The 25,014-nt window shown below is 38.6% G+C and overlaps 1 protein-coding gene across 5 annotated transcripts in view; it reads right to left on the bottom strand.

Moving 5' to 3' along the window:
- RIMBP2 (RIMS binding protein 2) overlaps nt 1–25,014 on the bottom strand; it is a 116,479-nt gene that overhangs the window by 19,196 nt on the left and 72,269 nt on the right. For 3 of the 5 annotated variants that reach the window (XM_075168123.1, XM_075168124.1, XM_075168125.1), the window contains 10 exons: nt 23,305–23,456; nt 20,096–20,172; nt 19,045–19,154; nt 17,230–18,039; nt 12,836–12,987; nt 11,994–12,461; nt 9,710–9,859; nt 5,805–5,963; nt 2,032–2,763; nt 225–342 (listed from right to left, as the gene is read on the bottom strand). In XM_075168123.1, coding sequence (XP_075024224.1) covers nt 225–342; nt 2,032–2,763; nt 5,805–5,963; nt 9,710–9,859; nt 11,994–12,461; nt 12,836–12,987; nt 17,230–18,039; nt 19,045–19,154; nt 20,096–20,172; nt 23,305–23,456 — 2,928 coding nt within the window. The remainder of the gene's footprint in view (nt 1–224; nt 343–2,031; nt 2,764–5,804; nt 5,964–9,709; nt 9,860–11,993; nt 12,462–12,835; nt 12,988–17,229; nt 18,040–19,044; nt 19,155–20,095; nt 20,173–23,304; nt 23,457–25,014) is intronic. The other 2 variants (XM_075168126.1, XM_075168127.1) reach the window with 1 other exon arrangement.

Below are 25,014 nucleotides of genomic sequence, written 5' to 3'. Positions count from 1 at the left end.
ATTCAATGGAAAGACTCCCAGTGATGTCAATGACTACTGATTCAGCCCCCTGGGAGACCCCAGTACACTCATATTTAGATGGAGATGTTTTTATTTCCATTTCATCCCATTTAAACTAAGAGTAACCATGGTTCAAAACAAGTATCTGTTGTTTCTTTTTTAAGGACCGCCTTCCCAACTCTGAGGCTGCAAAGAACAGAAATGCACCAATCTGTCCAACTAACCAATGGACGGGACCAACATTGGTCGAGACCTTTGTGGCACTGCACTGCCATGAGAGGACCTTCGCCCTGCATGCTCCGCCCTTTCAGGCCGTCCTGCAGATGATGGATTACCTAAAAGCTAAAAAACAACAACAGAAAAAACAGGTTTGTAAGTTACATGCATGGTAACATTATGGTTATATGGCTGGACATTAATCAGGTCAATCACATTTGGAAGCATAAGCTCTAAAGGCAACTAAACTTAGTTTTTAACTGAAAGGTTAGCTGAAAAGTAAATACTGTTGCCTGGCAAACCTGCAAAAGAAAAAATGGTTCCCTGATTTATGGCAGAGTTTTGTAACCAGTAGTCACACATCAGAACAAAAAGAAAAGAAAAGAATAATTTTTGAAATATTCTTTTGCCTTTGTTGTTGCTGCTAAGATGACGTTATAATCTCCTGAAGAGTAGTACAACCAGTCATGATAGCTGTGGAGATTGGACTGCACTGAAAAGGCAAGCCTTTTTTGTATTCAGCTACATAGCTTTGTCCAGTTTGCAGCATGTGAACAAGTGTACATCCTTCTGTCTTTGAGCAGACTGCTTTCCTATAATGGCCTTCGGTTGTCAAAGCCTTTTAAAGGTCATTGAAACGTGTTGAAGGGAATGTAGACACACTTTGTCTCACGTCATAGCTGTCTCTTTCTGCTCGCTACCCCTGCAGAAAATGTTGCTATTTTAATAACTAAGTGGTACTATTTTAATGCTCTCCGGAGTTTATCATGCAGTCACTGAGATTAATACAGCTTGGGCACCAATTTTAATGGGAGAAATTTTTAAGGATCATCTCAGCATTAACTGCTAGGCTAGAAAAGCAGGCAGCTGATTTCTACTTTTACATGAAACACATTAGATTTGAGGTTTCCACTCTGGACTGTTGCAGACTGAGAGGGTAAAGAACTTGCTTTGGTCTGTAGGGAGCAGGGAAGCCTACGGATGCGTCTATCAAAGCGTGGAGACGGCTATAGATTAATGGACAGACATGCAAATAGGCAAGATCACGCAGAGGTATCCTTGAAAGACATGGAATGGCCCTGGCCTCTCCCTTTGGAAGAAGCTGTTTGCCTGCATTCTCATGCAGAGATGCAGTCTGCAACTTCAAAGGCAAGAAGAGATGGTCTAAAAAGGAAGGCAAAGTAGTGACAGTGCAGAGATAAGGTAGAAAATGGAAATATGATGAAACCTGTGACTCCATAAATCTGAGTCACTGTCACACTGGGGGAGAATCTTGATTCTTGTCCGGAGATGTTTCATGATAAAGACCGTATCCTGAAAATTCTGGGAATGAGGTGAAGAAAAACAACATGATGAAATGGATTCTACATTTAAAAAAACAACAACATTACTGATGAAATATTTTTCCAGTTAAAATGCAGCTTTTTTTTAAAGCAACATTTAGATGGGCAAAATAAAGAAAAACAATCTTTTGGAAAAATTATAGTTCAGCTAACCCTTAATTAAAATTTAGATTCAGTTGTCCTTTAATAAAAGCAGCCATTATTGTAATTTATTCTGTGGGAAAATCATTGTAAAGCAAATTAAACTGATTTCAGCATGACACAAAAGAGGACTGTAAAGGAAAATGCAGAATAATAAACAAAAATGAATGGGGAGGGAAAAAAAAGGGGGAAAAATGTAGCAGATAGGTCCAAAGGACGGACTCTAAAAATTAATACAGAAAGAAAAGAAAAAGAAAAAAAAAAAGAACAAAAGAAAGAAGACAGACTGATTTGGCAAGCAGATGTTAGAAGGAAGATTTATTTCACACACCAGAGAGTCTTCTGCATCTCTGTGGGATGGCTTTGCAAGTAGACCAGCTGCCCTAGAGTCAGCCATTTTTAAGTCGGTCTTCCAGCCTCCCTGATCATCTTCATTAGACAAATTATCTGTTCTATTACATTTCTGAGTCTCATACTTTTTCTCGTAACTGGGCTTGACCTGTTCACTCCTGGGCTCTACACAGGAAGGACCCAGGTCACCAAAATCTTCTTCGATGCTGGTTTGTCTGGTTAAAGTTTTCCTGTGAGCGAGCAATGGCCTCATGCTTTTCCTGCAGGAACAGTTAGCAGTCTCTGCACAACAGCTAGATGCAACGTTGGCAGAAACTGAATCACAAGTATATCTGAAATTAAAACGAGATTCTTCTTCTTCACTTCCACAGTCTAGTCCACTGTCTGGGCTTCTCGATAAGGATCGGCTATATTTACATCCTTTGTCGTCTGCAGCAAAATCCTCCATGCCTGAAATTCTGTGCTTGGCTGGGTACCAGAAGTTGTGCTGCTGGTCTTGATTGTAGGGCCTAGGTGGTCTAGTGTCTCTAGCTACTGTGGGGTTCTTTTTATAGGGCATACCTAAACCCTGCTTGTACAACAGTTCAGAGTATTCACCATCCTCTTCAGCTACTTCTGGAATACTGAAAAGCTTTTTACTGTGATGTATCTGCTGTGAAAAGTCAGGCTGTTCCAAAAAAGTGGCTTCAGTGGTCTTATTCTTATCGCACTCCTTAAGATTATGTAATGTTAAAAAACAGACAGGGAACAAATAGTGTGTGACAAAAATAAAATGGGAGGGAAAAGGGAGAAGAAAAGAAAAATAAAGACAGAATTAGTTTTAGAGCAATGGCAAACATAAGACATGCAGCTTATTTAGTGAAAAGGATGTCATGCTTTGAATGAGAATCTGTGAAAAAGACAGACATGATTAAGAAGTTGCTGGGTGTCAGATACAACATGAGAGGTCAGTACAAACAACTGAGTGATGGTCTTAACAAGAATAAACCCATGCATTTAAAACAAAGCAATAAAAGCTGCATACAGGTTCCAGCATGATGAATGAGAATGGCATTAAAACACAGCACTAATGCTTAGTATGTTCCTTGCCCCATGCCAAATTGCTATTTAATTATTTTTGTGACCAGAACCCGTATCTGAGAATGAAAATACTGTTCTAGCAAGCTTTCTTGCTTTGCATCTATTAAAGCCTCCTATATTGTAGCAAATAATCCTAAATCTCCTGCCAGAGGAGAGCTATTCTGCAGACATCATTAAAGGAGTTCTAGTTTCCTTTGTAAAATTGTAAAAAAACGGCACCATTTTTAAAGCTTGGCTTCCACAGAAAGAACCCTGAGAAGCAGGCTGCTCTCTGATGTCACTTGGTGCACTTGATGCACTGTCATCAACTCTCTCATCATAATCTCGTACCTGCTTGATAAAACCAATATTTGAAAATCAGCCTATTAGCAGAAGTAAGTAAAAGTCTCTGTTTATACCAGAAGTAGGTAAAAACTATCCCAGCCTGGATAAAATAAGCATTCTGAACATGATAGTACATTTTGTAATTTTTCTATTACGTTTACACAAAACACGGGTTGGTGTAACAGAAGAATCCTACGCAGTATCTTTGTTGGACTCTGAGAAGTAACAAGAGAATAATGATGCAGGAGGTGTTGGTTTTGATTGACATGGTTTATAGATTCCACATCATGGAGGTCACCTCTCCTTGTGCTTTACTTAATGTCCAGGTCAGGCAGGTCTCTGGACACAACAGCACCGATAAATAATGACAGGATCATCTTGGAGACTTCAGCAATACCTCTCTCTGAACATGTTAAACTTGACTGGGTTTTGGATGTCTTCCCCTTTCAGACATTAGGAACTTTCTAAGTTACTTTATGACTGTATTTGTTTCACCTATTTTCATTCATTTTTAAAATGTGTATCATACTTGTGAAACTTTTGAGACAAACTGCCATAAAAGTGGAAAGAAGTCAGCAAATATGAACAAGGATAGTTTTGATTAGAGCTCACATATCCCACATTTCAGAATGTTCAGATCAGGTGAGTGAGTTGAATCTTCCCTTGATCACCCATGTCAGCCTTTGTTTTAGGGAACCACTGGAGGGAATAATAATCTCCCAATAAAGCAAATATATATCTGCATGCAAAGTGTTTTCTTGTTTCTTGGGGGCATCTATTAACTTGGGAGAGAATACTCAATTACAGCTGCAAGGGCATGGTTGGCATACCTTCAGATGCAAGTGGAACAGGAATCTGATTACATTATCGAAAATTCAGTAAACATGTTTTTCATTTTTTTATTAATTACTGATGTTGCAAAGTGAAACTGGATCTAGTGAAAGAGAGGGAAATTATCGAGATTCTTTGGGATCAGAATCTGACCTGCATTTTATATCAGAAAACTTATCAGCAATGGTGGGCCATATTCTCCAAGTGAGACTCAGACATCCATGAGTCCTTCCCCAGGAAGTACTCATATACTGAATGCCACTTCTGCAGAATGAGTCAACCAACCACACCCTTCACATACACTACTATATCAAGAGAAGTATGCCTGCAAATTTTAACAGGTCTAAAATGATTTACTACACCAAATAAGGGTCTGGACCTTTCTTTTTAAATATCAACATTGGCAATACTAATTTAAAACCAAGAAGTAAATATACTTTCTGATGCATAAAGAACACAAACAGTCTAGGGATATTTCACTTTTTCCCAGAGGAAAGGGACAGAAGCAGCATGCAGAAGGATTTCAGTTTCAACCTTTATGTTAGCAGAGTAATAGAAACACCGATCATTTTTTCTTTTGAAAAAGTACCTGTCTCATTCCAAATAGTATCAGAATAAAAGGACTGAATCTATAGTACATGAAAGCAGTTACAAGAATGGTCAAAATTCTTGTATGCATGAGAAAATAGTATTGGTTTTTAGTTAAATAACAGCATATTGGAAGAAAAATCAACGTGTGGGTTTCCTTATTGTTCAAGTTATCCAACTTTGTAAGAAAACACCATTTAGTATAATTGCTAGACACATAAAAAGCAAATACAATTTACATGTACAAATATACTATGGGAAATACATATTCTGTACTGGTTAGGTTCAACATTCTACCTATGCTTTAATTGTTATACTAAAGTTGTCTTTCATGATGAGTATTCCTGTATAGTGTTACAAGCAATATTTCTGATAGGTATTTCCTACTGTCTCTGCGATTCCTTAATAATCAGAGCATGAGGATTTCTGATAATGCATTTATCAAACAAAGTTGACCCACCCCCTTTCTTACAAGCATGCTTTAAAGCCTGTGGAAAAGATGGGACTAGCACTGGAAACAGGGACAAATTACTCAGACATGAAAAACCTAAGTTGTTTTTTTCTGTATGTATGTTTGTTTATATAGATCTTCTTGCTCAGAAACAACTCACTGTCTGGGTAGCACATATAGTAGTATATTGTCGTATAGACATGGGAAAAATCCCCAGATATAGAACAGAAATTGCAATTTCAACAATTACACATAGGAAAATAGTCAATTAGTTAAAAGATTAGCTATGAAATAACACAAAAAAAAAAAAAGTAATAAATATATTGAAGTGACCTTGACATCATAAACAATGTTCACCCCAGTTCTAGGTCTATACGACAGTGTGAGTTTTAATGGTCTGCAAAATCCATAATTGACTAAAAGAAATGCTTTGAAGGAAGAATCAAAATACGGAGGTATTTTTCTGCCATCACACTTACCTTAAGTGCATTGTGTGAAGTCACGCTGACTCGTCGCCTTCCTCCATCCTCGAGCTGCATTTCGGAGTACAGCTCTTCCTCATCTTCTTCCATAATATCAGACAAGTCAGAACCTCTGCTGCTCTCTGTATGGTACTCTTCACCATGGCAATAATGAGGCTAATTGATAGGGTGAGAGAAAAAAATCTTTACTGATTCTAAAGCTGAAAATCCTTGTATAACACCAATGAGTACTAGAGCATTTCCTAGGTTTGAATATCACACTAATAACCACACATATATTACATCATGTGGCTTGCTGCTCTGTTCTAGTGGAGAGATCATATATAATTTTTTTTTGCCCATTTATGCTCCCAATTCAAGAAATCCAATCTTAATCCATAGATGATACAAAAAAGGATGTCTGCATTCACAGCACCAAATCTAGTTTTAGTCTTGATTAAATTCCCTTTATTTAAAGAGGTCCTTCATGCATCAGTGGACTTGCTGACCAAATTGTAAAAGCCCTAGAATAATTCACATATCATCTGTTCTTCACAGCTGTTTGTTACATCACATTGTAATTTAAAAGTGATCAACATTTAATTCTTGCAGGATGTTACCATCATTGTATGATATAGCTAGCTGATGGAATTTCAAGCTTTCATTCTCTTAAACATTGTAGGAATAGACTGGCTAAAACCTCAATTGTCTTTTAAAATTAGTCCAAATATTTCAAGTTCCTTTAAGTTTCCAGTTAGTTGGAAGTTAAGGAGGAAAAAGTATGTCCTACTGAATCGCTAATGTTAAATAGGAGTGGCCTCTGTTAGACATTACATCTAACAAATCAGATCATCAACCAAACTCATTGTATTTCCAAGGACAAATTTTCAATGGAGTCATCTAACTGTCAGATTGCAGTAGAATATTTGAAGAATCAAATATTTTAAAAGTAGCAGAATGCTAAAAATTACTGCATTTCTGCAAGGACATCTTAGAAAAAAAGCCACTGCAGTTTCACAAAGTTCTTGGTTTCTTTTTGAAGTCAAAAGATCAGACTACATTCTAATGCTTTATTTTTCACATCTAAACTTTGTGGCTCTTATACTAAATTTTATTATTTCATCAGTTCCATTCCAGCAGAATCTTGGTCCTGTTTTTCATAGAAACTCACTCTGCACTCCTGTTCTCAGCTGTATTTAAATAGACTTGGGGGCTGTGCTGGCACAGTACTACAAAACTTCCCCAACTAAGTGCACGATGCCCTGTAGATTATCAAAGGCCAATATGGCTGGAATAAAGCCCTGGTTGCTTGGGCAATCAGACTACAGAGACCTAGCAAACTGTCTCCAAGGTTTATCCATTGTGGTTCTAATAACAGGAATGCCTTGCGAAACAGCCACTCAATTATTGAAATAAATCTTCCAATTCAAGCACTGCATTAATTGAGGTATAAAACATAACTAGGAGATATTATATACGCAATAATTACGCAATTCTGCTTGCAATCTATTAACTCTGAATGTAATAGAGCAAGCATACCCTATGTTCAATAACTGGGTGCATTTACACATCCAGTCAAACCTCTATGGCCATATATTCCCTGCACCTGTGGTTATTATTTCATGCGTTTTCTAGCACTGCCTTTCCTGCAAATGTCCCAAGTTGCCTCTGAATTTCAAGCCTGTCTCCGATGCGTACCTCCCTTGTCCTTGTTATCTATTTACAGAGCAAATCAACAGCTTGCAGAAAACAGTATCTTCATACATTTTTGTGACAAAAGAAAGAATTCTTATTCCCATTTTAGTCTTGGTTGACAGGCCCACTGACCCAGATCCTCAGAGGTATTGAGATATTTAGATGCATAAATACTTGTGAGGATCTGGGCAAGAAAGACTAACTTTCTAAGCCTAAGTTCACAGAGAGTCTGTGACAGTCTGATATTGTACCACTGTTTCCGAATTGTGATCCATGCCACCCTTCCCTGTGGGACAGTTTAAACTGGGGAGTTTAAAATCAATATATCTTCCTAAAAATACAATGTGACAGACATGAAGGATTTCCATTAGTAGCCATGTCTAATGCTAATAAAAAACTTGCTGAAAAAACATTAACGTTACTTGCATTTGCTTGCAGTTATTTTACTCTTATCTATGGAGTAAGGCAAGTCAACTGATAGAAAGCCAAAGACCTTTGATAGGGAATCAGCATACAGAATAGCACTTGCTTCTGGAAGATACCAGCAGCACGTGAGCATTATAATGAAATTGGCAAACTAATAATTTCTTATGGAGAAAACCACCACAGATTAGGTTTCTCCAATTTTCTCCAATTATTTCTTCACTAACAAACCAAGCGGTAAAAGCGATCATCTTTCATAAACAATGCAAATGAACAATTAAACTACAAATAGGTATATCTCTGAAGCTATAAAATAAACATTTAGTAATCAATTTACACTTAACACACTGCAGCTGTTTTGCCAGACATAATTTAACCACTATTTCTGAAAGTGCATTTTTGACATAGTGTTTTAAAGCAATGAAGAATTCCTTCAGCCTTCCATGAAAATTAAATTTGAAACCTAATCATATCTGAGAATACTTGTAGCCAGAGAGATTTCAAATTTAGCTTTGAGGATGTTCCTAGTAGATAGCAAAGCTTAATCTTTTTAGTTACATTCAAGGAATGTAACTTTTAAGAGTTCCCAGCCTTCCAATGTTCATATCCAAACCTTCTATTTTGTAGAGCTTGGTAAAGCAGACACACTCCAAACCACCCTTTCATGATCTGAGGCAGCAAGTCCACATGGAGCAGCAACGTTGTACTTACATGGTAGATACCCCCAAGTTTATTTCCCAAGGTTAAATACGAAGTATGGTTATCAGAAAAAATGAAGTTGACCTTGGTCCCTTAGAAACACTCTAAACTTTTTACACTGGGCCTTCTTAATAAGATCACTGGTCCTGTTAGAAAATCTTGGCCTCTTTGTGTCCAGAATAATTTTAATTGCATACAGAGGTACAGATGCATCTCACCCACAAGCACATTTTGTAAGCACAGCATGATTGCATGTATTCTAAAAATGGGAACCACCATATGTAAAGATGGAACCAAATAAAATTCTGAAGCCACATATTTAGAACAGCGGAAATTTGGACCTATATTCATACATTTATAAATGCTTGAACTTCTATAATAAATGGAACCAAAATTCCAGAAAGTCTCAGAACTGGTACGAGAAGGAATGCCGTTGCTTGGACCCTTCAGCATGGGAGGTCAGATGTTTGGCTAACAAGATTAATCAAGCATGGTAAGACATAAGAAAATATCTCTTTGCTAGAATTTACATCTCTCTTGAAAGTAATGTAATAGATTACTTTATATTTGTTTTCAGTGAGATCAGACTAAAAGCTGCGCAGACGTGCAAAATTCTTCTGGCAACATCTTTCTATTCATTACAGCATGCCAAGTACATACGGTGTTGGTTTTCTGCTAACTAGGATTACAGGTTATGGCTTTTATGGAACACAAAAATCCTTCCCCTTTTCCCTTTTTTCACAGCACATTTTCATATGCAGTAGTAACACATCATACAGAAAAAGCCCAGAGCCCAAACATGACATTCCAGTTACATTTTCTATTTCAATTTTTTCAGCTTCCATTTTCTCAGTTTCCAGTGCTTAAGACTGTTGCTTGGGATAATGATCTACGGATGCATGGTGCCAAGCATTCAGTTCCCATTAGACAGTGTTATGCTCCAGTAGCAGGACATTCATCTACCTCCCCACAATTTAGCTGCTTGTCTGTATAGTTTACCAATATGGCTACAATAATCAGATGGTGACCTGGATAGTCTGCTGAGCTTCGTAAAATACTTGTTTCATGTCGGACACCTGACACAGTAACAAGACCAGGCTACTTACTTGCTTTCCAAGTTCTGACCCTTTCAGGAAATCATCAACTGAAGCCCCCCTTCTTTTGACATTAGGGGAATCATAGCCATCTTCCTCATCATCTGAGTTAGCGTACTGGGCTGCATTACTCCTTTCGCTAAAAACACTCCTCCTCTCCATCTAACAAAGCAACAAAAAATGGAAAATTGTGAAGCAGACTTGGCAACTGTAAGACATAAGGACTCAAGAACACAACATTTAAATATACTCATGGTTTAAAGCAATGTTAGTTTCCCCTGACTATAACCTTTTAGGAGTTTTCAAGAATTTTTTGCTTGTTGTATTACTCTTGCTTATAAACAATTATATGCTTTTATGTGACCATCAACTCAGCTGCTGCTAGCTTTCTTCCTGGTACCACTCATGTCAAAATTCTCAGTATTCCACAGTCAGAGGCTGCTAACAAAGACACTAATTTCCCCTTGGCAGAGGGTTAGCAGAAGAGCTAGCCACTACAGCATTTTTGACCTCAGTACAAAAAAAGCTATGGAATGAGACTTCATGCTCTTCCTCTGCTCTGAGATGACTCTTACCCTCAGCTGCCCTGCTGCTTACTCTCATGACAATAACTATCAACCATCTAACAGGCTGGATGAAGGGCAGGGAGAAGACACAGCTTCTTCTGCAGCAGCCTACTACAAGGGAAGAATTTCTACTACTGGGGACTGAACATGACAAATGTCATTGGCAGATTTTTATTTTATTTAGAGTGAATCTAGCTGTAACCTTCTGTCCAGATCCCTGAATTAAACATTTCAAGCATCACTAAAATAATGTAATTAAACATGGTTCAGAGCATATGTTATGTCAGCAATTTTCAAAAACAGAAAAAGTATTTCAGTTCTCTTTCCCTATATGGTTGTTAATCAACTTTCACCTCAGAGTGCCAAAGAAACTAATTGCCTTTTCTCCCTCTATTACATTTATTCCAATTTGCTTTATTTATAAAGAAAAGGAAGAAATATACATATGCATATATATGTATTTAACCAGACCTTATTGATCCAAAATTATTCAGCTTCCCAAAAGCTGTATCATCACCCACTGGCTCAATTCTGTCCCAAAACAGGGACAGTCAATAAGTTGGGGATGTTAAGACATGTGTAAACTGTCAAAATTAATGGAGTTATTTTGGAGATACAATGGGAGACGAAAGACTGGACATAACAACTGATGACTGCCGGATGAAGGACCAAGAGAATGTATGAAAAAAGTGACACCAGAGCTTGAAACAAGTAATGGACAGTTGTGAGCAGCTTGTGATGAGAAAGTAACTGCCCAGGGCACTGGGAGTATTTAAATATTGTATGCTTGGGTAGGAAAAACAGAGCATGTTGTCAGGATGCATACACATCACCTATGCTGACCCAAGAGCCTCAAATACGGGATTTAAATTAACTAGCAAACATCTGAGTCACTACAGCAGCCATGGGTCATAATGGTTTCAAAACCAGGCAGTCTCCTTTGCGCAGTGATTCCTCCAGCAGCTACAAAGGGAGCTGTAATGAAAAGCTTTCACGTGGCAGCTACATTGAAGCATTTGTAAACATCCGTGAAGGTGTAGCACTGAGAAAGGGGCACTCTTGAAGAGCAAATATGTAAAATTGCCTGTGGATCCATGACAGCATACAAAATAATGCTTTACTTGCATCTAAACTGCTATTTGCTATTTTGAAAAAGCAGATGGCTTTAGAATACACACATGTCTCTTATCTGGCTGCTGGTTAGATTCCCTTATAGAAATGAGACTCTGTCCTCATTTTGTAAACTGTCAAAATGATTAGCTCTCCCAGTAAGTCTGCTCAGGACTTTTGCCTATCTGCCTATTTCCGGACCCATTTTTAAACTGCTCTTTATTGTTTTGGTCTCTTTCAAAGTACTTCAGTACTTGGTTGACTTTTCTCACATAGGCACAAGCCTCCCTTTTGAATCCTGCAGGATCCAAGCACAAACTTTGATGATTACTTTTTTTTTCCTCAGAAGTAAGGCTCTGCATTTTTGGAGAGAACATTTCTAGTGATGTTATGGGATTTCTAGGCTGATCAAAGGCTCATAAATGCTCTTTATGGTTACAAGAGTATTTGTGGAAGACAGCACAGAATTTTAGCATGCTGCTGCTTCTCAAACTCTAGATTTTCAGGGTTCAGGAATGATTAGCTGCTCCTTAAACATATGATGAAAAAATTCTTTGATGGAAAGTGCCACAGTAAATAAAGCCAGCCCAAAAAAGCCTTAAGAAAAGGTTTGCTTTTACCCTATTGCTCTCTGCAACTCGTTGTGCAGCTTCTCTTGCCATGGCTTTTGCGACAGTATTTGGGACAGGTGTGCCTTGAGGTTGAGGGAGTATTCGGTTAGGCGATGGAGACCTCCTCCCTTGAAGTGGGCTGTGAAAATTAGGGGCAGGTGGCTCAAGCGTGTGTCCATGAACAGGGGATGCCGAACGAGTCTGCTCCCATGACTCATCCATTTTTAAATGTGGACCTAAATGTTCTTCTTTGGTTTCTGGGGCTCCGGCACTTGCTAATGGCTTAGATTTGGGAGCAGTTCTGGGGTGAGGGGTTGGAGGCACCAGTAGGTCAGATGGAATGGCAGCAACAGAAGAGTCCACTGATTCCCCTTGTGCAGAGAGGGTTCGAACTGTAACTTCCTTTGCTTCCAAACTCCTTAGTCTCATTAGCTCCACCAATGTGTTCTCTGCTGTTGGAAAGATCACCTCCGCCACCTGAGTACACAAACAAGCAACTTACTCGCATGAAGACATCTGTTTCCCTCCTCTCAACCCCACTAAAGTACAACCTTCAAAGTCTTAACATGGAGTCAATTATTGCCCACACAGAGTGGGCTGCAAAAGCCCACATTAGGGCTCCATACCAGTTAGCACCAGTTGTCTTTAATCCTTTCAACCCATTTGTCCAAAATCTTAAGTGCTTATAGAAAGGAAGCTAATGAGCAAGTTATGCACAAACAAAAGAGCAGGTTCTACTGAGAAAACCCTGCACACATTCAAGTGCTGTCACACGTTTATTGTTGCCTTTACCTGTCAGCTGAAATTCACCTAATGTAGACGGTCACTGTAACGCTGGAAGGAGAACTCACCCGTTGACCTTTCGCATAAACACCATAGCCTGTGACATTGGCGCCATGGGAGGTCCCTGTTGCTGTCAGAGTTGGTGGTTTCCAAGACACCTGTATGGTGGCTGGGCTGGACCCAGCCCGTACAGTAACATCTTGAGGTGGAGCTGGAGGACCTAAGACAGACAAGACTGGTCACTATTGAGCCTTACATCAGAAGTATGTAGGGTCAACTGATATACCTGCAAGTTGGAAAATACAGATCTCAAAGCATTTTTTTTAAGACAAAGTAACCTTATTGCAGTTATTATGTAAAAACAGAAGCATACACTCAGCAGGTCATGGAGCCAGGATCTGACCCTCAGCTTACAGTCAGTAAGTAAGCTATATTTCTTTGCAAGATGGTCTGTACTTGCACGTTACTCTAGACCTATTTTTATCCCTCCAGGTTGCATAACTGCTATTTACTTTGAATGCAGAAGATGTTAACAGAAAAATGCAAGGAGAAAAAGGCCCAGGAGTGGCACTTAGTGGAAAACTGCTGAAGTGACAGCAAGTGACTTTTTTGTATACATCTCTGCACTTAATGCACACTACATACTCAGAAATCACTTTCAAATTCTGCCTCTGTGGACTATCAATGGTTCCAAGTCACGATTTATGGGCCAGAAGCACATTGACACTAAGGTGCAATGCAGACTGCAAGCCAAAACTTCAATGTTTTTAACCAGCAGCACACTGGTTTAAAGGACTCAAAGTCCTCCTCTGCACTGAAAAAAAAATACGCCTACTAACCTTTTAAGGCATTTACAGTATGTTAGTGTAATAGCACACCAAGTACATCCTTAATTAAGAGACGTTATTACCCTACTATAAATAGCTCTACTTTGGACAGAAAGCCAAAGTAAAAATATCATAGAGATTATTAGTTCATGAATATTTCAGGCATCCTGTTGTGTTAACTTAACAGTCAAACCTAAGAAGTGTTTCATGCTAAAACATTTCAGAAGCAGGGTTCAGCTGTAGCCTTCTCTGGGTAATAGCTGGGAGAATACAAACCTTGGTTGCTGTGAGTTTGCTTTTGCCAGTGAACTAAGCACAACCAATTTCTGTTCATCTACCAAAAAAGCTACAAATATTTTAACTGTGTGTATTCATTGCTACCAAACAGATCATGATACAAGTGTAAATATCACACAAGCCTCAGCATCCAGATATGCTGGCAAACTGTCAATGCAATTCAGTAGTCCCCTGTCACTGAATTTCATCCTCTAGTGGGCATAGAAATGAAATTATGGTCATGCTCAGGACACTACAGGCACAACATGAAATTTTTATACCATCCCTTGCACCTATAACATATTTTTAACTTGCAAGGCCAAAGTATGCAAACTGACCTAATATTATTCTTGGTCAGGATGTAGATTTTGATTTAGGATTGAATTTCAGCTTCCCTGACCATCATATTTTATTGACACCCAGCACTCCCAATCCAGCAAAGCTTCTCAGCTTACAAGAAAGAATGCATCTGATCTAGTCCAGTATCTTGTCTATGACAATTACATTAACCTGCTCCTGCAGGAGAAGTCACCTTCCCTCCATTCTCCCAAAACCAAACAATCCTCAGAGAGCCTATCTCGACGTTCACAGGCTGTAACACAGAAAGGTTTAATAAACTGTAATGCCCAAAGCTTAATATGGTTTCTATTTTCCTCAATCATTAAATGGGAAATTACTCTTGATGACTCTTGATGGTCTTGGTCATCAACATAAATGTTTGTTTCAGAATTCTGCTACAGTTTGGTCTTCATGAATTTATTACCTAAATTAGCTCAAAAACCATAACAGTCCCATTGTCCCGATCCTGTGCATACTTATGTCTATTTTTAGATCTGCGCACTGAAAAGAGAACTATTTCTATTTTAACTTAAGCAATTCTAATGCTTTGATGAATCAAGAAGAGGAGTTCAATTGCTCAGCTACTAAAGAGCTATCACCCAGCTTTGGTCCGACAGGAAATAATGTGTTTTCAAGTATAAATCAAGCAAAACATGATATATCTATGCAACGAAAAAAATGAAAAGATGACCTCTAATTGTCCTGTACCTACCATGCAACTGCTCTCTCTAGCTTTGAAATGTGAGCAGTTATCTCAAGTTCATTTTTGCTTAATGTATTCCTAAAAAAACCCTGAGATTGATACAGTGTGAAAATTTTATAATATTCACTGATCCCCACTCCCTTTCTGGTATAAGTGGTTGATGGCATCCTTTTCAAAAAGAGTATCACTCAACCCACCAGTAAAGAGCAGAGCTTCTCGGCTTCAAATAAAGCAAGCACATGTATTTATATGTAAACATTTCTGAAGCCCTTAGAAAAACGTCAGTACAAACATTAGCAGCTGCCTATGGCCAGTTACGTTGCAGTTCATGCTGCACTGTCTGCTAAACCTGACATTCACTGTAACTAAAGGTTTATGTGACACTCACCCACACACATCATCTAGAGAAGCACAGTAACAAAAGATTCCCTTCATATGGAATATCTGTACTGCTCTCTCAGCATACTCTAAAATCATCTTTGAAACATGTCCCTTACTATGTAGATCAAGGTATTTAAGGTGGAAAAATAATCCAGAGTCTGAGAGAAAAACTAGTATTAGTCACATTAAAGACACTTTCTCTATTTTTTTTCTTTTAACTTCTTTCTTTTAACTGTAGTTTGGAAGAAGAGAGGTGTGATTTCTCAAAGCAGGTAATATTTGCAAGAGAAAAACATGACACACACTGAGGTTAACTCCCGCTGCTGAGTCTGATTTCATGGGCATCCTTTTCCCTTTGTTTCAATGACTTTTGAAATACAAGCGTCAGCCTCTAATCACTTCAACAGTTGCTATTTTATTTTGCTATATAACAGTGAAAAGTTGACGTGCTTTTGTAAAAATGCTCTCTGTGAAATGAAGTGGTGGGAAAGATTCTGGGATCTCTGGATCTAAAAGCAGAGGCTTCGCTGCATTTTAGCTCCTCAACAGAGAACAGCTCATTCATTGCTTTAGCATACTTCAGCAACTAGATGGAGATACAGCACGTTAAGTGTTTGGCCTGAAGAAACCTCATTCAAACCGCCTTTCCCGAATAACAAAGAAGTCAACATACCTAATAAGTTCAAGCCACCATCTAGGCAGTATCTCCTGACTCCCACAGAACATACACCAAGTTTAAAATGCCCCCCCTCCTAGCAGATTCTATAATAGTACTACCACTTATGTCTCTGAAATGGTTTAAGGCAAAAGAGTAAATGCCTCAGCTGAGGACATTTTTACTGAAACTATAAATCAACAGCATCAAAAGCAGTAGACATATAAGCTTAACTCCCTCTCTACTCAACAGGCATTACTGTCCTGCACGTCTCCTTACATGTAAGTCACGCAAGCCAAGGAAGAGACCAGAACTAATTCCTGCCCTCTTGCTAGAATCAAATCCCAGCAGGGAGTCAATTAAGCCATAGCACAGTACATGCTATTGAAATGTCACTCGCCAGGAGCGACTTGTGCTTGACTGTCCCTGCTTCAGAGCATTCAGTGCTCTGAAAGTCTGAATATATAAGGATCTTCTATTTGTCCTTGATTAGATGACCTTGGTTAGATGGATCTATAAGAAGAGATCTTCAAGTTTTTCAGGTACTTCCATACACCCCCAAAATTATGAGATTATCCTTTAAATGCACTACATTATTTCAGCTCTACTTTTCAACATTACTTCACTGTTCTTAAATACTGGGAAATGACTGGTAACACTTACCAACATTCCTAATGTAAAAGCAAGGTGAGAAAAAAACTCAGACTTTCCAAAACACGACCAATTTGTTACCTTTACAAATTCAAATGGTACAATGTAATTACAACTTCACAACCAAAATGCATTTACATCCCCTAAATGACTGTGTGGTCCTCTAAGATGTCTGTGTCATCACAGAAAAGGGCTGGATCATCCCTGTAAAAAGTGCTTTAAAACACACAAATTACATACAAATAACATGCCAGAAGTAATAACTGGTTTTTAACCAGTGTTGTTCACACCAACAAAAATAAATTACTACCTGAAATACTATAACTGGACATATTAAATACAAATGGAGATTAATCTGATAAAACACATAGTGTGTGATCTGTGATGATGATAAGCATGGCTCTCCCTTGTTTATCTCCCAAAAATGTTTCAGTCCTTACCCAGGAACAAAGAAGAGAATAACACAGGAGAGGAATTAATTTTAGGTATCATAAAGCAATCTAATAATCCCCAGTCTGCTCATGAATGTGACAGGGATTACAGCATAAAGCTATAGGTTAGATTAATTTATCTAGAATTTTCAGTGAAACTTAACTGGAGGGTTTTGGAATAGGGAGAAAAATATCAAACCTGCTGGCAACGTAGAAAATTCCACAAAGGCCTCCTTTTTTTCTCGTTGTTCCAGGGGAAGCTGCCAGGGCATCTGATGGGGCTTTGCCATGACCTTCACTTTGTAGGCCATATTGGGCTTCAAATTAAAAAAATGGTACTTGTAGCTAGCAGCCTTGACAATGTCAAATTCTTCTTCATTAAGAAAGATCACATGACTGTAATTACTATTTGTAGGGAGCCAGGACAGCTCAGCAGAAATCTGGGTTATATTGTCCACTTTAAGATTAGAGGGGGCTACTATGACATCCTTCCCAACTAACAAAGTGCACTGCAGTTCATCTGAGTTACCCTTGTTTGTAATGCTCTGAATTGATATTCGGTATGTACAAGTAGAAATGTTAAGCTTTTCTATAAGAGCTTTCGTTCTGCTTCCCAAGGCTATGTTCATCCGTACTTCTTTGTCAACCAGAACATTGTAGCTGCTAATGGTTCCCCATCCGGGTGGCACTACCGGTGGCTCCCAGCCCACAATGACACTTTTGGCTAGTTGTTTAATAAGGGTGATTTTTCTAGGATAAGGCACAATGTCTTCTCCAATTTCATCAATGTTCACATCCAGAGTCCCCGCGCCGTTGCTGATTACACTAGAGTCTATGTGAGTTGGTGGACTTATCTCCAAGAGATCTCCTTCCAAAGTAGGACCCGAATGGTTGATAAAATTCTGATCTTGTTCACTGCTTAATGTGCTTGATAACCGGGTATCATTGTCTTGAACAAAATCCACAAAATTTGAAGGGACTAGTCCTCTTTGTCCATCTAGAAGTTCCCCTGGTGAGAAAGAACAATGCCATTAAAATCCTTCAAGGAGCATACCTCTTGCATGTCAATGCCCGATAAGTGGACAAGATAAGGAAGAAGATATAAGTGAAAACTGTATATAAACAACAATCACAGTTTGAGAATGTAAAGGTTCAGTGAGGCAAAAACCAGAACTGCCAGTAAGCTTTCTTGTCAACTTAAATCTTGCCAGTAGGAAAAGCTGACAATATAAAATATCTGCTGCATCAAAAGAAGTGTGACTAGCGTGTCCAGCAGGTCGAGGGAGGTGATTCTCCCCCTCTACTCCGCTCTTGTGAGACCCCACCTGGAGTACTGTGTTCACCTCTGGGGCTCCCAACATAGGAAGGACATGGCCCTGTTGGAGTCAGTCCAGAGGAGGGCCACAAAGATGATCAGAGGGCTGGAGCACCTCTCCTACAAAGACAGGCTGAGAGAGTTGGGGATGTTCAGCCTGGAGAAGAGAAGGCTCCGGGGAGACCTTATTGCAGCCTTCCAATACCTGAAAGGGGCCTACAAGAAAGCTGGAGAGGGACTTTTTACAAGGGCGTGTAGTGATAAGCCAAGGGGTAATGGCTTTAAACTGAAGAGGGTAGATTTAGATTAGATACAAGGAAGAAATTCTTCACCGTGAGGGTGGTGAGGCACTGGAGCAGGTTACCCAGAGAAGCTGTGGATGCCCCATCCCTGGAAGTGTTCAAGGGCTTTGAGCAACCTGGTCTACTGGAAGGTGTCCCTGCCCATGGCAAGGGGGTTGGAACTAGATGATCTTTAAGGTCCCTTCCAACGTAAACCATTCTATGATTCTATAATTAGCTATGCCTGCAAGGAGCAGCTTTGCTGGTGCAGAAACTCTGTTAATTAACACAATGATGATAGGGATAATTTTAGCAACTGATTTGGTAGTAGATGAAGGAAAGAATTGGGAGCATGTTTGACAGATGAACTGATTTGAATCTGCATGAATTAGCATGAATTCATAGATTAAAAAAATACCTTCATAAAAGCCATCTTCATCCATATCTCCATACACATAAAGGTACTTTCCTGCCGTAAGGGGGAGCTCTGCTTCTGGATTTTCATTTGGTCCATCAAAAGGGTTGTAACTGCAATGGAGTACAGGTGGAAAACATGTGTGTTCACTTACAACCCCCACACAACTGAATACTAATCAGAAAAAGGTGTACAGTTCTAAGGCTGCACAGGAAGGTAATTCCTCAGTTCAGTCTTTTTGCTTACCTTCTGAAACATAAATTCTGAGTGGAGTCTAGGTGAGTTTGTTGTGAACTGTATCACCAACTGTATCACTGAAGCTGCCATGAAACGCAACCTATTCACTTAAGTGCTATATGCTTAAAACCACAACCTGTTCTGTAGAATTTACTTACACTTTTCTCACTTAGGTCTCTTTGAATACACTGGCCAAAATCGTCTTCATTTTTTAGTCATTTAAAGAAAACTCACTTGTAGGGGTCTTTTCCAGTCCCCATATTCAATTTATTTTATATGTTGAAGTTTATTAACTTCAACAGAGGCAAGTTAAATAAAGACAAAACCAGTAAGTTACAACTAAAACACGCTACTCGTAGACAAAAATTTTTTGTGAAGTATTTAAATCCAGATCCATCCTGAAAGAAATTGTTAGCCACGGAAATTTTTATCGTGATAGTACGTTATATCTGAAATTTTAATGTGCAAAATAAAGATGTAAGGAACTTTTAAATCTTTCTTGCATTGATGAAAAAGTAATTTATAAGAACAGACTGAGACATCCTCTATAAAGTAGGAGGTACATATTCTCATCTCATTTAACACTGAAGGCTAGAAATACAGTGGTGGGTAAAAGAGCCATGCCATGTTAAACTTTCTCTGACAATTAAAGCACATGGAAATGGCATTATTTTGCAACCAGTGCAAACAGGAAAGGGGTCTGATATCCATAACATTGGTTCCAGGCAATAATTCAGTGCATGAATAAAAGTGAAGCAAAACCAAATGTTGACTATTACAAGTATATACAATATATGGAATGAGCTGGTTTTGTTACCTATAACGGGCAATGCAAAGATGGACTTTCCCAGAATATCTCTGCTTTGAGGTATTGGAATTCTGATCATTATCCATCTGTAGAGGAAACAAAAAGGACAATGTATTTTAAAAAGATGCACTGACAGGCGATATAAATCAGACAGTGAACATGCAACACTTAAAAAAAAAAAATTAAATTCTAACTTGGAACAGAACTGGTTAATTTTACTTAGAATGGTTTAGGCTAAAAAACAATTGCAATTCAGCTTCTAACAGGGCAAAGAAATTGAGTTAATTCCTTGACATCTTGCTAGAGATTCAGATCACCTGTCTGAAACTGGATGTCAGTTTTTCTCAAAAGCTTGCAAAACTGACAAAGCACCAGTAAACTGGTGCGTTGTCATTTGGTCAGTGGAGATGGCTGACGGAGATGTGACATTGACCACATCATTCCCTTTCATGCTGCTGTCTAAAGAAATAGGCATGACTTAACCATACCCGTCTCACTGACCACCTCACCCTCCTGACTAAGCTTTTACTAAAGTCTGCATTAAAGTACAATAAACTCAGTTACTCCAAGGTGACCTGTTGTAAAGTGATATGCCTAGTGTTTCTGGACATAGTACACTATACAATCACACAGACAATCTAGGGTTATATCCTAATATTTTAATCAGAAAACAATAGTAGAAACCTGATACCAGTGACTAAGTACTTAAGACAAATGCTGAGTTTTAGAGCTGGTCCAAGTGTCAACTTCCAAACACTTGGAAACAATGAGTATCACATAAAATATACCCCCTTGCCAATCCAATCCACAGCAGCAGCATCTGTTGAATACCACTCTTTCCACTAACTGAAAGAAACAATATATTTACTCTGAATTTACCATCATATTTAATTCAATTCTGCAAAGCCACATATTTATTTCATTACAAATCTGATCTACAAAACCTGGAAATTAAATTGTGTGAATCAACACAGACTGTGCTGAATCAACACAGACTCCACCTATTTTAGCTCTGCACTAGGTATCTCACTGGTAAATTGTAATTCTTTCTGTTATGCTTCGAGGCTAGTAGGGTTTTTAAAGTGAGAGATGCACTTCTTTCCTCCACTTATTTTACAGTTTGCTGTGAACCGTTTTAGGAAGGATGAACAACTTTTCCCCTTAGCTTGAGAGAACTTTAATTAGGTTTAACAGGGGAATCAAATAAGCTAAGGTGTCCAAAAATTGACCGAAATTTTACAATCTGGACTGAGTGAATATTGAACTGCAACTTTCAGGCCTAAACTAGTCCCTGCTTGGTTCCCTGTATGGAACAAAAGTGCACCAGAAAAATATTGAGTCATGTCACTTTTCGTCTGAATTAACTGTTAAGACGTGGGTTAGCTTGTTGAGTTAGCACAACACACACTATTCTGCCAACGCTCCACTTCCAGTGAGGAGGACAATAGTAGTCAGCTAACAGCTATTCTCCCCTGTGTAGCATTTGGGGACGCAGGCATATTTTCAAGGGTTATCATCCTGATACCTTTTTATGGGCATGTCACAAAGCTCACAACTAACCCAATAATGCTTATTCTAGAAGATTTTGTTACTAGTAACAATCAGGGAAGTTGCATATATATATTTTTGCAGAGTATCAATTTTTTATTTCAAACTTCACAGCATTATGCTCCATTTTTAGATCGTATTCATACTCCCCCTGGGTCTGGATACCTCTAAAAAAGAATGGAGTTTAATTTCTGTGAGCTTGCATAATGTAAGTACGTATCACATAATTAGACTCTAGAAGGCATACAACGAACAATTCTGCAAAAGAGGGCTTGACATTCTCAGTGAGAGATAACTCAAAAATAATAGAAAAGGGGAATTAAATCCGATGTGCACTTCTTCTGTTCCTTGCTGTTAGTTCTGCTTCCCTAACTCTTGTTGCTAAGCTGCTTTTTCTGGTTTGACTACTTCAGGCTGCTTTTTCTGTGGCCTCTTGAAAAAGCAGTAAATGTTCCCACTTTTCAGTAATGCTGCTACACGTAAATATACACATATATTTACTTGTGGATAATCCTTAGATATGCCAATGGAATTCCTACTATACAAGAACCTAATATTTTGTTGAATATCCTACACCATACTTAGGTTTATGATCCATTTGAAAACATTCCGAGTCTATCAACTTTCACAGGTTCAGTAGCAATGAATATAAAATAGATAGAAAATATGCACACAGTTTCAATTTATTTACTTCTGTAAGATTAAGAACGGGATTCAGGACTGTAAGGTGAGGGGTAAAATCTAAAGATCCTTTCCTCATCGCTGTTTGCCCATATAAAACAGGCTTACAGTATTTACTAGAAAATAATACCCTTCTATAAAGTTTTCAAAAAGTGTCCCATAGCTCCTTATATTTAACATTTGTCCTAGATATCAACAACCAACTTGCTATGGCACCTTTGTAAAGCTCTTCTGAGCTTCCCATTGGCTTTCCACTAGAATTCTACTGAAAACCAGAAAACCTTTCTAAGAAAGGAAGAACAGAACCTTTCAAAAGTACAGTTAAATACAAGCTGTAAAGTTGAATGGTGGAAGAGTTTAGTGACAACATCCTGCAACTTTCACTTCCAGGTTATAGGCTCAAAATCAGTTTAGGAGAGTGTGCTGGAAACTGCTGTTAGCGAGTGGTATCAGCCTAATTGTAGTGAGAAGATTCACATGTCGTGAAAACCAGGCAAAGAACAAGTCCTACAGAATGAGCTACTTCTTTGTCAGAGCGTATGTGCCTGGACAGGGCACTGCATGGATTTTCTCTTCCATTTGCCCAGGCTGTATTCAAAGTCACACATTTTGGTAGATATAATAAAATAATAATAAACCTGCATAACATAGACATATGCCAAACCAGACACAGACAGAAATGCTGACTTACACCTCTTATGCACAGAAGCAGTACAACACTCTGAATGCATTACTGAAGGCTGAGGTTTTCATAGAAGCTTGAGGTTCTCACACGTCCTTTTTTTTATGCTGTGTAACTGGGATATCAGCTGAGACTTCTTTGAAAATCTCAGTTAAATTCCCACTGGCCATGTTCCTAAGTTGTCTCAGAAAATGAGAACATTCCTGTCTTGACTTTTTAAAAGCAGGTGGATCAACCTGCATCGCTCCCCTGGAGAAGTCTTGGCCCCGTAACATACATTTTCAGTAACACATTTAAAAAGACTCACGTCTGAATCAAATCTGCATCTTGGGGTACCAGATCTTGACTTGGACAGGAATGTAGGTTTGACAGACAATTGTTCTGGTTTGTCTCCAGATATTTGAAGGGGTCGTATAAACTCTGAAATCACACAACGACTTCCAGAAGGACTTTCATGACCTGACAGTGAACAAAACACATATGAGAATAAGTAATTGCTCTCAAGCAGAAACACTGCCAACTAATAAGCAGCAGAGAGTTATTTTCTCCTCCTGTTAAAAATCATTCGAGAAAAGACTAAGGTAGGTAGACTGCACAGCATAGGAGTAGCTAAGCCTACTAGTTCCCAGCCTTTCGGTAAATTACATAAATCAGCAATATGTAATGGAACACAAAGTAGAAAATGAAGGTATTTTAATTAAAAAAACCCACACAGTTGAAGTTTCCCCTAATGAAAAAAAAGTCCACCTTTGTTCTGAGCACCTTGGTATCTCTGAAGAAGGTATCTGACATGTTATTTAACATGCCCAGCACTAAAAAGCTGCTGTTGGAACCCTTCTATTTCTTTCAGGGACTCTGTCATATACTGGAAAGTAGAATCAAGTCATGCATTTATCTTCTAAGAAAGCGACTGAAATGCTACAGATTTAGTTGACAGGATATTCATTCTGAAATGAAGGGAAGTGGTTTGACTTTTTGCAGGGCAGTAGGTTCCAAGAGCACCTGCTTCCTATTCAAGAGCTCCTTGTTAACACCAGTACTAAAACACATAATTTGATCACAGTGCCATCTCTCCAGTTTCTAAAAAACAGAAGACATAGACCATGAAAAAGGAAAAATCTCCAGAAATGCTGTTTGAAAATTTTTATTGTGCTTTTTTAAAGCACTTAAAAATAAAAAGGAAAAGACAGTTTATACTGCACATTTAAAGGACCTAAGGAGGCAGCCTTACAAGAGGCTGAACACTCTAATCTCCTATTGACTCAAGTGAAAACCAGGTCTAACGGTGAGGGGATACAAGTAAAAAGAACAACTTCATCAGGGTTGCAAGAGAGACTAATAAAGTGTAATATAAAATACTTGTATATTTTTTCCCTTTTCTGTTAGTTTAGTCCCCAAACCACATGAAAACAAGCAGGAAATTGTAAACTGAGTCTAATTATACTTGCAGCATCAGCAGAAGTTATAGCAAAACACAGAGTCTAGGGCGTTGCTGACACAATCAGATATCCAGAGTGCCTTCTCCTTTCTCTCTCTCTCATTAACATAATGAGCCTATGCTCTAATTTTTCAGACCCTGGATATGTGTAGGTTCAGCATTTCCTCTCCAGTTCTGCCAGAAGTCTGGACAGCAATGTTTTGCTACTGAATTGCAAGCTTCCCTGACACACATCACCAGGAGTTATCAGTGGAACCTCTTTATTCATATCGCAGAGGAGAATAAGCTCCAAAACATATAATCAGAGGGTTTTTCTGGTGTGCTCCTTAGTCCAATGTGATTAATTTTCTCTGCATCGCTGTAATTTACAACAGGACAGCTTAAGCACATTGACAGCAGGAAAATATACAAGTCATCATACAAAAGATTAATTACAACCAGCCTGCTTACAGCAATCCCCAGGCTGGAAAAGGGCACATTTTTTATTCTTGGAACCTTTCTCACATACATAACAGAAAAGTCATCCCTGTTCAGAAACCTTTAGCCAATTTAGCTCCTTCTGTTTGCTGTTAATGTGCT

The sequence above is a fragment of the Calonectris borealis genome, chromosome 18, assembly GCF_964195595.1.
Source record: "Calonectris borealis chromosome 18, bCalBor7.hap1.2, whole genome shotgun sequence".
NCBI lineage: Eukaryota > Metazoa > Chordata > Aves > Procellariiformes > Procellariidae > Calonectris > Calonectris borealis.
This window is presented reverse-complemented; position numbering and strand designations above follow the sequence as displayed.